Raw genomic sequence first — 14,031 nt, forward strand, 5'->3', positions numbered from 1 at the left:
ATTTTCTCTAGAAAAAATTGAGGTAACAATTTGCATAGTATAACTTCCATACATTTACACACATCCATGGAGTAGTAACCAAGAATGTGTCACAAAGTGTCATAACGTCTGACAATGAAGAAAAAAACAACATGAAGTGTGCTTTGAATGCCCCTCTGATGAGGGAGCATGGTGGAGAATACCTTTTTTTGTACAATTTTCTCCAGTATGGAGATAAATATCACCATCTGTATATATATATTTATATATATATATATATATATACTGCAGAATTCCTGTTGGATATTATACTGAACAGATGGTAAATAAAAATACAGCACGTACACGCAGTACAGAGTCAGAACTGCTGCTGGTGGTGTTCACAATCTGCAAAGTTTTCTTAAAAACAGTCAATGGCCTCTTTTCTAAAAAAACTCTGAGAAAGATTGTATAAAAAATACATTCATCATCTAAATGCTGGTCTTGCTGGGACTGCGGCTGTGCAGAATCCACTTTGCTGAATTGATATGAACTATAAAAATATATTCTCAATAAAAAGGGCACTTTTTCTAGTACGGTTCGGGGATGGTTCGCACTCTGAAGACGATTACATTCTGGAGCAGGGAGGTGGCAGCATTTAGCCAAAAAGCATCCCTTTGGAAACTTTCCCCCCTGCAGTGAAAGAGGGGAGAGGAAAATGAAAAGCCCAGCAAATGTCGAACCGTTTTGGAAATGCTGAGAGGTTTTTCCATACACTTCCCCCAAGGCTTTGGCTTGAGGTCTGCCAATTTCTCCCGACAGACCCAGGAGTACTTCAGAGTGAGAAATAAACTTCCTGCCCTGCTTGTGTACAGATCTGGAACTATAAACAGAGTAAAAACAATGCCGACAGCCTATTCTGTAGAAATGTGCTCATTTCTGGGAGGAAACACAGCCGTCTTTGTGGACGTTTAACCTGTCCAGTACAAAGCGAGACCACTTCTAGTGACGTTTTACAACCCTACATCCAGTTCTGTGACGACTAGCTAAAGTGACTGAGAAACATTTCAGTTGATTCAAACAAAACACAGCATTTACAATCAACAAGCCACCCAAACGCAGGTAGGCGGACACGTGAATACACCTGTACGACCTGTAGAGGACACTTGAGTCTGTTGGCTGCTACTGAGACACATCTTGGCTGATACTCTTTATAAAATACAGCTGTACATAAACTCACAAACATCACCGTTTTTTAAAAATACCTACATATAAACACCATATACAAGAAGTTCATAAAGCAGAACCAGGTTGTTTTTTTTCAACAAAAAAAAAAAGGAGTCCTTCCTCTCTTTTTGTTTTTCCATATTTAGAAAAATAGACCCATCCTCCCAGGATACAAAAATGCCCAAAGAAAGAGAGGGAAGAGAGAAAGAGCGACAGGCGGGGCTGTCTTGATATCTTCTCGCTCAGTGGTCGGGCGGCAGCGGAGGAGGACGTGGAGGATTGTGGTCTTATAGCGGCCGGTCTTTGTCCTGAGTTACTCGCTGTGTGTAGAAGAGGATGTACGCCTGAGCGCGGCAGACCTCCTCCACTGAACACACATTCAGCTTAGAGTCATTACAGTGAACCCAGAAGCCTGCAGGAGAGAAAACACGGACACGTCCTTTAATATAAATTATGCTGCTGAAGAGTAGTGTTGCACCGCAAACCGATACAAGAAAGGTACCGCGGTACACGGCCGTTAAAAACAACACTATTTCTCGTTTTAATAGTATCGGTACTTTGTGCGTCAGCGGGGCAGCACGTTTGTGTGCAGCTCCTCTCTGCTTTATCACTACCTGCCGGGCGTGGTTTCACAGTGACAGACGGACACAGAGCGAGACGGACGAGTGCTTCTGCCGACCGTTTTTTATAAACAAACGCACGGAGCGAAAACGTAGCCCGCGGACACCGCAAAGCCCGTTTGTAAACGACGCTTTAAATCGATACAGACCAAGGGAGCAAACACGACCAACTTGGTGAACCATGGAGCTGACAGACACGCGGACTTGTTCAAAGAGTTCAAAGAGCTGCATGTTAGAGATAGATAACCTAAATATCCCCCGGGTGTAACATTAAGTCAAGCGAGTGTTTATTTAGTGAACTTCCATCAGAGTTGCACAAGGCAGTCAGGGGTAAAGCTAATGTTTAACAGCCCGATGTTGTTCACACATATCTCTGTATGCATACAGGTCACACTGCTAACATTAGCTTTACTATAACATGCACTGGTGCTCACAAGTATGCTGATCAATTCAATTCAATTTAAAGTGCCAAATCATAACAAAAGTTATCTCAGGACACCTTAAAGAGTAGGTAATGACCACAGTCTATGACTTATTTGTGATTTACATTGACCCAGAAATCCCCCGGTTGAGCACACAGTGGCGACAAAAACCTTCCCTTTAACAGGCAGGAACGTCGGACAGACCCAGCTTCAACACCACTAATAAATGATCTATTTTAAGTCAATCAGTACGGAAAATATAATCATAGCGTGTATATTATTGTCAATAATTTATAATTTATAGTAGAAATGGTCTGATTAGAGCACAGACCTGACTGTAGTTTGCAGGGTTGGAACTTTATCAACATGAAATGCAAATTTATATTAACTCTATAATAACTTATAACTTAAATTATAACTTATATAATACCTTTTTTTAAGTTAAAATCTTTTAATTAATTAAAAGAAATATTTTAAAAAGTTCCACGTTATTTTATTTAATATGTTATTACATTACTTTTAATGAGGTTTCAGTTTTCTGCCGCGGTATCGTTCCAGTAGCAAGATAGTTTCAGACAGGTATCGAACCGAAGTCATAATTTTGGTATCGTGACAACACTACAAAAGAGTACAGGTCAATCCTGCTGAGTTCTGTACTCACCTCCTTCTGTGTTGTAGCAGTAGGAAGTGTAGTGGCCAGAGCCAAAGCCCTTCCCATGATGCATCACCACAGCGGAAAGGTCGTAAAGGAAGTGCTTGGGGCGCGGGGAGCCTGCCGAGGTGGGGCTGCTGGGACTGGAGCAGGTCACATCTTTGGGTGCGGGCTCTCGGCAGCAGTAGGGCTCCATGTCGAGGAGCTGATCGAAGCGGACGTGGACTCCGATCTTCTCCCGGTGGTTGCGCCCAGACCACCTGAGGACCAATCGCGTGACAGAAAGCCAGTCAGGAAACCTTCCATGTAGAGTAGGTCTAGACCACACACGCACTATAATTTACAGAGACCCGACTGTTCCGCCGTGAGCATACCTGAAGCGTTTGAGGTGAAGCCGCAGGACCTGAGGCAGTTTGTGGACCATCAGCTGTTTTTGTGCTTCAGTCAGGAGGACTGGTTTGGAAGAGGACCGTCGTCGAGCAGCTGCAAACAAGAGGAAAGAGAAACATAAACATTAGTCCACGTGTCGCCTCGGGCTGTGACCAACAGCTATGGAAGCAACAGGACAAGTTCGGGGTCGCGGAAGCAGTCTGGTTTCTGTTTGTAGTCACAGTAGTATTTACTAATCACGTAGGAGCAGGCTTTGGATGCAGGTTAACAGTCCGTGTGCAGGCGGAACACGTTGGCTGTCGTGCAATCACGGAAACAGTATTGTATGATGCCGATTTATTCGCTTTTTCGCTATTATTTATCCACATCTAACGCTGAAATGTGTTTCCTCAGGAGGGGGGCTGGACTCTCTTCTCTCCGAGAGAGGGAGAGAAGTTCAGCCATCCGTGAGGAACTCGGAGTAGAGCCGCTGCTCCTTTGCGTTGAAAGGAGCCAGTTGAGGTGGTTCAGGATCATCTGGTAAGGATGAACCCTGGGCGCCTCCCTAGGGAGGTGTTCCAGGCACGTCCAGCTGGGAGGAGGCCTCGGGGAAGACCCAGGACCAGGTGGAGAGATTAGATCTCCACACTGGCCTGGGAACGCCTCAGGATCCCCCAGTTAGAGCTGGTTATTGTGGCCCGGGAAAGGGAAGTTTGGGGTCACCTGCTAGAGCTGCAGCCCCCGCGACCCGACCGCGGATAAGAGGCTGAAGATGAGATGAGATGAGATCTAACGGCATTCTTGCATCTAAAGTTGCTGACCGGACTGTAAACAGTGACTGAAGAGGAAGCCTTGGCCCAGATATCCACTGGCTACACTGGAAAGCCTGAAAAGGTCTAAACTCCATCAGCACTTGTAAACAGAGCAACTTTATAATTAGACCGACACGTTTCGGCTCGTAGCCTTCACCAGGGTCATCTTTCATTCTCCGTGCACCTTGGAAGCAGCTGAAGTTGTGCCAGAAATCCCGACTCTACTTTTAGCCCGAGAATAAATGTAACATAACTTCAATTCTACTCTAATCATTCAAAGTATCACTCGCAAAGCATTAAACTCTAGTTGAGGACAAATGTGTTTATATTTTCTACGACAGCAAATGTCCACCAACACAATCCTCTCTTCTAACCATTGGTTATTCTAGTTAGGTAGAGGCATTTTGGTTAATAGGAAGCAAACCATGTAGGGCTGAAACAATTACTCGAGTTACGCGATTATAAAAATGCATTGAGGCAAAATCTCTGCCTCGATGATCCGTTTAATTTCTATCTCACGCCTTCAGCGCAGGGATCATTGTTCCACACAGATCGATTTTGCAAATGCACACAACTACATCTAGAAAAGGCGGAGAATACGTTTGGGATCATTTCACACTTAAAAAAGAAGCCAAAAAGGTGCAAAGTGTTAACTAGAACTGTTCTACAGCACGGCATCTATGATTCGGCGCCTGAGCCCAAAGCAGCCCGTTATTAACTCCACTTCACTGAGCGCCGCTGTTCCGGTTTAAGGAGGGACGGTGGAAGAGAATGAGTAACGTTAGCTGTCCTCGTGAATGTCTCCATGTTTAGTTTTTATGATCAGTCTTTATAGTTTTGTTTGTGGAAATGTGACAGTCACGTTTTGTTCGTTGCTTGTTGTTACGGAAAACAGGAAGAGAGCGACTTGTTAATTCATTTTATAAATTAATCCTTTTGTCTTTGAAACCTGTGTGAGTAAACACACGTGCGTCACGTAGAATTTTATGCACTACTTTACACTTATTCATGGTAAAATTGCGAGTGTATTGCCTTGAACAAACACACACAATATAATTATAATAAATTTTTACGCAAAATTATAATTTTTTTTAATCCAATTACTTGATTAATTGATGGAATAATCGGCAGAATACTCAATTACACAAAGATTTGATAGCTGCAGCCTTAAAACCACGTCAACAGCAGGGGTGCAACGGTACAATGAAGCCACAGTTTGGTTTGTTTTGGACATTAGGGAGAAGAAACAAATCATTTCCAATGTTTTCTCTAAATGTTGTCGCTTGAAGAATAACATTTTTTCTTCCATCCAGAGAATTGATAATGAATGAAAGCAACAAATCAAATCAGTCTTTAAAAATCAAAAGCATTACTCCGACTGAATAAACCCGACTTAGAAAATGATGACGCATCCTCAAACGTTACATTTTCTTTTCCACATCCCCTCTCTGTATTCCTGCCTCGGCTTCTGTGAGAGGAAACTGAACAGCTTTTGTTTCCCAGTGGAACCAAAAAACTGCAGCTCACATGTGCAAACCGGACCACAGTTTGTGTAGTGATGTAATTTACGGTTCTGTTGGGATTTTTACAGTTTGGTTTTGCATTCCTAGTTTACAGGGCTTGAAGCTACTTTTTATGACTTGGACTAGTTCTCAAAGTCACTACTTATTACTTCTTGGGTAAATAGTCGCCATCAAATAACCAAAATGGATTTCTTTCAATGAGGCACATCTGTATTCCTTTGTTCTCTGTCTCAACAAACCCGATAAATCAAAGCCAACCCATAAAGAAAAGAGGGAACTAGGAATTAGATTTGGCACAATCTGCCTGGGAGCTTTGTGGCCCTGTATCCCTTCATCCTCTCATTTATCTTTTCTGTCTTTTGACTGTGAAACTACCCAATTTATCATAAAGGCCGCAACAATACGCAGTGAGAAAACCAATATGAGCACAGCATCATTTGCCATGTCACCGTATTCACAAGAAAAATAGGTCCGTGGACAAGTTTGGACAACTGCAATTAAGGAGGAGACAGAAAAGAAAGACTTAACCACAGTCTGGATTTGAGTTTCACATTAACGCCAAGCATTAACGCCAAGTGTTAATGTGTTATAATATCGATGTCAAGTCTCCGAGTTAAAAGATCAAAGTGGGTGTGTATGTTGACATTGTTTAGACTCACAGTTACACTGCTCACAGGCGTAGATGTTTCCCTCCAGTGCTTCGGTCTCAGTGAACTTGGCCAGCATCTCCGTCAGATGGCACGAGGCCTGAGCAGCCGACTCCCTGCTATTACTGTGATACCGCTCAGGGAACTCCAGAGACAGATCCCAGAAAGGCTCCACAGTGTTGGAGCGATGGTCGCACGCCAGGCACGTCACCTACACATGAGAGGGAGGGAAATATAACAACGTGAGCGGGTGCAGTGGTAATTAAACCCATAATCTAATATTCTTCTAACCCTAACTGTTCCAACTGTCCTGGCTATCCTGTGTGACGTGTCCCCGTCTCTTTATACTGTATCAGAAATATAAAACAGTGGTGGATAGCCACGGGGCCAAGACGACCCAACACAGCCCCCTATTCAGCAGGAGCAGGTGTCACGATGTGTGCTCAGCCTCCACAAGTGGACACTCATCTCTTCTTCCTCACTCCCCACATTTCTCCTCCATCCGTTACTTGAATTGAAACTGTTTAACTTAACCAGGTTTCAATTGAAATGACAGAAAAACTGAGAAAACTGGGTGGAAATGTTCGCGTTATATTACACTTTACATTTGAGAAGTCACCACTGGAAGTTTGCTTAAACCTGTTTAAAGGAGGAAATGTTTGTGCTTTGGGATTTTGAGGACTGTTTTGTTAAACTATTACAGTAAATAGATAAAAAAGAACAACTTTATTTGTATCTCAAGGAGCACAGGTGCATTAAAAGAAATCAATAATATTTCCACTATGATAATGTCCAGAAAACAGTACTACTCAGGATCACGGCTGCAACTAACAATTACTTCATCTGTCGATTAATCGTTAAAACCGTTATACTTGAATTACTGCACTGCGACTGCACGCCTCCGCCACACAGGTAATTGACTGTGATGCGTGCTGGAAAAGCTTGAAAATGGACCTTAAAAGTGCCTGAATTTGACCTTGGGAAAAGGTGTACGAACCCTGTATATAAAATATGTAGTGGAGAGTTTAGTCAAATAGTTTTGAAGTGTATTTTTTGGCGAAACAGGGATGCTTCACACACACATTCAGATCTAAAAAAATCAGCACAGCTTCAAGATTGTCACCAGTTCAGTTTCCAACCAAATGTCTCCCCTTTCTTATGAAACATTATGTCACAGTTAAGTTGACCTTTGACCTCCAAGATCTTATCAGTTCATGCTCAAGTCCAAGTGGACGTCTGTTCCACATCTGTAGAAAATCCCTGAGATATCGCGTTCACAAGAACGTGACAGACGTGAGGTTACAGTGACCTTGACCTTTGACCGGCCACGGCTGTTGCAGAGGCTGATAATGCCCAACACAACTTCCAAAAGCTCACGCTGACTTCTTCAAATGTCTTGTTTCAGTTTAGTATCATTAATAACAGAGAAATGCAGTAAGTCAGTAAGGAGAACTAGAAATCAGACCATTTATAGTATTTCGTCACTGTTTTTTCATAAGAAACGACAGAAACCTGTTTTTCTGACAATGACTGCTGAGTGGGTTCATGTGCGCAGGCATCATGGCATCAGTTATGTCAGTTATAGCTTGTGGGAGTGTGTGTGTGTGTGCGTGCGTGCGTGCGTGCGTGCGTGCGTGCGTGCGTGCGTGCGTGCGTGCCGGCGTGCGTGCGTGCGTGCGTGTGTGTGTGTTGTACCTGGCTGAGGAGCTGGCCGTGAAAGATGGTGTTGACCACACTGAGCACCTGCTTGATGAGTCGTTTCTGTGGGACTCCTGCAGTGGTTGTGTGCTTCCCGGTGCTCTCCAGCTCGTGCTGCACCTTGTCCAGCAGCTCACACAGGAACTCCTGAGCATCCTGCTGAGCGTAGCCCCTGAACGCCGGGATCAGCTGCCACACCGAGTGGAGCATGGCGAAAGGCGATACCAGCGCCCACTTGCCAGACCACATAACCTGGAACAAGGTGTGCAGCTCGTGGCAGAGAGAGATGTGCTTTGAACTGGGCTCTTTGGGTTGTATCAGCTCCATGCTGCGGGCCCGTGAGGCCCCGCCGCTCAGTCCTGCCCCAGAGCCTGAACTGGCCTGGAATCCCCTCCTTTGGATCAGGGGGGACTGGGACACCGCCTTCCCTGCGAGTTGGCCGTGGACGGCAGATGCCAGTAGCTCCAGTGCCTGGGTCAGATCCAGGCGCAGAAAGCACTCCCTGAAGACATGAAGGTGGCTCAGAACCTGCAGGATGGAGTTCATATAACAGGTGTTGCCTAGATTCCTCAGACCCGTTACTCCAGGAGTGACTGTGGGGCGCCGTTTGAAGGGTGAGCCACCCTGTTTGGTATTCTGTTTACGGCGAACAGGCGTTTGGGCAGAACGGGGGGTCGCTGAGGGTGTTTTGGGCTTAGATTTGGTGGTAGAAGAACGGCTCCGAGTTTTGGGAGTTGGTTGGACCTTTTTCGTCCGTGCACCTTTCTTGGGGGTAGCAGTGACAGGGCTCTGAGTCCTTGGCCTGCGGGTGAGAGACGGGGGCTTAGGGGATTTTGTCTTGGTGCATGACCTCCGGGATGGCAACGTAACTGCAGCAATTGCTACTCTCTGGCTCCTCTTACGTAACCGGCGACTCTTCCTAACAGGGGCATTCTCCAGCTCCTCCTGTAGCCGCCTCTTTAAAACCCGCTTCCTCACCCTAGCCTTCCTTTTCTGCTCCTCTTCCTCCTCCCGCTTCCTCTCTTCTTCCTCCCTCTTCTTCCCGCAATCAGTCAGTGCAAACCAGAAGCGGAAGACACGTCCCATTAGCGCCCTGCGGCGGTGCCAGAGCGCAGTAAACATCCTGTCCTCGTCCCTCAGCTGCAGCTCGCGGGCACCGCATGGCATGAGGGCATCCGGGGCAACACTAGCAGAGCGGAGGGTGCGCCCGCTGCGGGTTGTACACTCATAGCGCTGGCTCTGGATGGCGCTAAGCGTACTACGAAGCAGCTTCAGGTCTCCGGTGGCGTTATCATTCAGGACATAGTCGTCACACAAGTAACAAAAAACGTAAAGTTCATTAACCTCCATAGCCAACGGGTGGTGTTGCTGCTGGAAGTGCTGCAGAGCATGTTCCTCGATGTAGCGCCCGCACGCCACATGAGCACAGCCCAGGCAGGCCCATATTGACTCGCTGGTGTTGCAGTCCACGCAGTGCCACTTCTGGGGGTTGAGGATGGAGTGGTCTGGGGCCAGCCGAAGCCGCCCCACATGCTTACACCTGTCCATTACACACGCCCGCCTGCCGAGCTGGCTGGCTGGCTGTGTCAGTCGATAACTGACCGTCTGTGTGTGAGTCTCTCTGTGTGTGTGTCAATGTTTCACACTGGCTTCATATCACCATGGTGACCATGGTGAACTGAGAAAAGGGACCCTTCCAGGGCATGGTGGCTTCTAGAGGGGACAGAGAACAGATGTGGTCAGTCAAGATGAATAAATGGAATAAGAAAGTGAGTCAGGAACATTTGAATTGACTTGTGCATCAGAATAGAGGTCAGAGCTCTGCGTTGTACATAATTATGTTATTGTAAACTTGTCTTCATATTGTTTGACCATCTAATCAATTACTTAAATGACAAAGTGGAGCTGTTACTGCAGGTAACGCGCGTATAAGGCGGTAACGGCGGTGGAAAATATAGATTGTGACATATTATTGACACAGGGAGCATTATCGATCACAGACACAAGGAGGATGAAATCACAAAAGGCTACCTTACTGATAAGACTTCATTTCCACATTAAAATGCAACCAAAAAGCTTGTAAACACCGAAGTAAGATATGCGTTTTTAAACGAGAACATAGTAGTCTGGATGTAGCCTGAGTGTTGCCAGACACATCCACTGAGTAACAGTGAGGTGAGTAAATTAATTAATTAGGTACAGTGACAGTAGCCAGGCTGACTTCACTTCAGGGATATGAACGTACTTTCTGCCATCAACAGTTTTTAACGTGATGGGTAGCTAATAAGCGGTACAGAAGCTGCAGATTAAATCCCAGTCATTGTTTCTTTTTTTAAGCTTCTGATTGTAGGAGAGTGAACAGTGGGTTGTACTTTGGTTTGGAGACAAATAAACTCAACCCAAAACCCAACAAACAGTCTCCACTCAACCTCTCCTGGCTTCTTTTCACCTCCCTGGGGGTTGGTGAACCTCAGCTGAGAAAGTGGGGATCCTTGAGTGGGCCGAGCCTTATCAACCCCCCCACTGAGGTCAAAGAAGTAAGATTATCCGACAAAGGGGGGACTGAGCTTGCAAAGTGGTGAAGCCTTTGTCTGGGTACAGGAAAACCTTTGCTGGGGGAATGAAAGTGGAGACCAAGGATAGAAAATGGACAGCTAGGAAATAGATTAGGTAAAAGAGAGGGAAAGTGATGAAAAGAGACAGACGTGTGTTCATTTGTGCTGTTTTGTCAATTTAGTCCATTAAACACTGAAAAACAAGCTTGACTTAAAGCGTTTAGGTCCACGGAGGAGTTTGTTTACCAGTTATTTTCTGTGAGTGGGCGTATTTATTCAGCTAATGTTCATCAGATTGTGCGGTCATGAGTGTATGCAGCCGCGTGTGTTATAAATAAAGTCTCCTGGCCATCAGGAATCCAAGACAGACCTCGTTGAGTTGATAACTAACCTGCTTTTTAAGATTCAAGATACTTACGGGTGCTGGAAATCCTTGAAAACACTAGAACTTTAACATGGTTTATGACACACTAATATACCTCATTTAACGTGATGATAAAGTGCACTAATCAGTACACGGTACTGTAGCCAACTCTTCCTTCACGTGGGAGCCTCCTGATTTTTAACCTTATCTCCCGCGTTGCTCCCAGTCAGTCATTTCTCACGCTAATCTCCCGATTTTACAGTGAAAGAAACAAGTAAGCTTGTGAGGGATGTTTGTCACAGTATCTGGCAACCCTGTAAGTAATGCAGCAGAAGAAGTAGTGCAGTCCGGTTCAGCGTTCGGACAACACAGGACAGAGATGATTGAAGTGACACAAACCGAAAAAGAAAAGATAAATTACAGAAAAAAGAAAATGTGCTTCCAAGTTAAACACACGTTGTGCTGAGACGTTTTCCCGGGTTAAAGCCAGCCGCTGTGGTGCCCACCATGCCTTTCGTAAGATGTGCAATGTTGATGTTTGCGTTCAGAGCTGCGGAAAAAATAATCTGATTAAACATGCCTGCACTGCGAAACATAAAGCCAGCATTGCAGAACAGTGGGGGGGATGCCGAAGGGTTTAATCCAGATGTCTAACCATCGTTGTAAGTCAGTCACACCTGGATTAATCAGTTTGTCCAATAACGCAAGACAGGAAATAAAAGAAGTTGCTTTAAGTTCAGGAATTAGTGGAGTTGTGCGTAAAGCCCATTGCTTCTCATTACCCTCCATAACGTTCTTTTCAATTAGAGCTGATTTGTGGGGTAGACTTACGCTGGTTGGAGAGAATGCATGGCAAACTGAGGCTTGTATGTTCAAGCATTACTCACTGCATTACTTACAGGGTTGCCAGATACTGTGACAAAAGAAATGTATTAAATATCAAAGAAATGGTTGGAAATACAAGGCAAGAAATGACAAATCCCACATTTTTTCACAACCCAATGTTGGCAAGCGTGCTGCGGATGGTTAAATCACAGAACATGGCACCGTGGTGAAGCAGTAAAGGTGCAGAATAACGTGGCACTCATCTGTCACTGTAATCACTAACCTCAGTGTCCATATACAGCAGAGTATGTCCACATTGTGAGATACAGTCATCACCACGAGGCTTTAGGTATTAAGTCATCACCATGGTATATAGGTAATGACTTGTGTAATGAAGCAAACAGTGTGAAGACTCTTGGGAGAGTTGCTCCGGAGTGTCTTATGTCACAGAAGTTTTTTTTTATCAGCTTAAGTGAGCGCGCTTTGCCTGGTTTGTCCTTGTGACTGCATGTGTGTGTGTGTGTGTGTGTGTGAGAGAGAGGCTAAACACCTCACGTCCTCACATTAAAGCGGGTTAAATAAGTCACAAAAAGCACCATCGGCGGGTCTAAAGTGTCAGCAAACTGTGGCGCACAACAGCGAAACGAGACGAGTGACTGGAGCCTTTGAAACTTCTTTTAAGTCACGTTACATCTGCGGCTACGGTGAGCTAGTCCCCACTAGCGTGTAATTAATACAAAATACTGAAACACACACACGAAGACAATTTAAATCACGTTACTAACCTTACAGAATAAGTGTCTGACAGTGGCTTAAAACACGAGAACACACAAACAAGCGCCATGTGTGTCGGACGCGCCGTTGTTCCTGTGTTTATTAAAGAGATTAGTGTAGCTGCCATGCTAACGTTAGCCTAGCGCGCTAGGTAGCATTAGCCTGCCGAAGCTAACCGCGATATAAGCCGTGTACAAGTTCGTGTGTTCGGCTCCCGGCGGCGGCCCCGGCCTCAAAACAAACCTGCTGGATGTGTTAAAACAACAATACACGCACCATCGGCCACACTGTTACACGTTAATTATGAATGAATGACTGTTAAGTGGAAAGAAAAGAGCATACCGAGCCTCTCCTTCACGGCAGCAGCTCCTCTCTTAAAATGATCGCCATCTTGTCAGTCGTCTTCGCGTGGTGTCGGCTCGAGCGCGTCCTTCGATTCGTGACGTTTTGTTGTTGTTGTTGTTGTTGTTGTTGATGATGATTTTTTTTATAAAGTATCATCCTTTTTTATATAAGTGTCCCTTTTGTATCACACTTTGGAAAGATTTGCAACATTTTGGAAATTATTATTTTATTATTTTATTATTTTTATTATTATTATTATTATTATTGGGCCTGTGAATGTTCTCATGTGTCCAGGTCGTCGTTCTCCTCAAAGCAATTTCAGTCCAAAGCAACTGGACTTGGTTATTTGTGTAGGAAGACGTTTCACCTCTCATCCAAGAGGCTTCATCAGTTCATGTACGCATCTGACCAGGCTGGGACTGGACCAGGACCAGGACCAGGACCAGGACCAGGACCAGGACCAGGCTAGGACCAGGCTGGGACTGGACCAGGACCAGGACCAGGACCAGGCTGGGACTGGACCAGGCTGGGACTGGACCAGGACCAGGACCAGGACCAGGCTAGGACCAGTCCCAGCCTGGTCCTGGTCCAGTCCCAGCCTGGTCCTGGTCCTGGTCCTGGTCCAGTCCCAGCCTGGTCAGATGCGTACATGAACTGATGAAGCCTCTTGGATGAGAGGTGAAACGTCTACATACACAAATAACCAAGTCCAGTTGCTTTTGACTGAAATTGCTTTGAGGATATTATTATTATTATTCTCTCACAATAATAAACATGGAACATAATTAATATCTTTATATTACCAAGTAAAGTTCATAAACATAAAGTCAAAATGTCCAAAAAAACCTCCATTCGCATTCAATTTAATTGAATTAAAATCTCTGTCATTTGTTGAATCCAACAAAAAATGTTTATCATCTATTGAATTTTATTCAAATTACATTCAATGAACTTGTCTGTCATTACTTGCCCTATTTATATTTTCATTTATTTATTTTAATTCCCTTTTTATAATTTATTTATTTCAATATACCTTTTTATTTTAAAAAATAATAAAATAATACACAAAACTAAATCATAATAAATAAAAATAAAATTAAATAAAAATCAGTCAAAAAATACAAGGTTGATTTTTGTTGTTGATGATAATGATGATTGTTTTTTTTGTTTTTATTGCACAATCAAAAAGGCATACTTTATATTCAGGATAATACAAGTTATATACACCATAAACAACAGC

The 14,031-nt window shown here is 44.4% G+C and overlaps 1 protein-coding gene across 1 annotated transcript; it reads right to left on the bottom strand.

Annotated features, from left to right (window-relative positions):
* Positions 1–58: 58 nt before the first annotated feature.
* On the bottom strand, positions 59–12,831 carry usp44 (ubiquitin specific peptidase 44). The gene is made up of 6 exons (XM_083935386.1): positions 12,789–12,831; positions 7,926–9,641; positions 6,243–6,441; positions 3,254–3,362; positions 2,889–3,139; positions 59–1,597 (listed from the first exon to the last, which is right to left on the bottom strand). Exons 2-6 carry the CDS (start codon positions 9,474–9,476, stop codon positions 1,473–1,475), a joined length of 2,235 nt encoding a protein of 744 aa, XP_083791512.1. The 5' UTR covers positions 9,477–9,641; positions 12,789–12,831; the 3' UTR covers positions 59–1,472.
* Positions 12,832–14,031: the final 1,200 nt, after the last annotated feature.

This window comes from Echiichthys vipera (genome assembly GCF_963691815.1).
Source record: "Echiichthys vipera genome assembly, chromosome: 20".
Classification (NCBI taxonomy): Eukaryota; Metazoa; Chordata; class Actinopteri; order Perciformes; family Trachinidae; genus Echiichthys; species Echiichthys vipera.

What these genes read in the sequence shown, in the direction of transcription:
- usp44 (XM_083935386.1), bottom strand. Translation starts at nt 9,476, where the DNA reads ATGGACAGGTGTAAGCATGTGGGGCGGCTTCGGCTGGCCCCAGACCAC. An exon ending in ACGGCCAGCTCCTCAGCCAG is followed by an intron (nt 6,442 to 7,925) that starts GTACAACACACA and finishes TCTCATGTGTAG; the next exon opens with GTGACGTGCCTGGCGTGCGA. An exon ending in CTTCACCTCAAACGCTTCAG is followed by an intron (nt 3,140 to 3,253) that starts GTATGCTCACGG and finishes ATTGGTCCTCAG; the next exon opens with GTGGTCTGGGCGCAACCACC.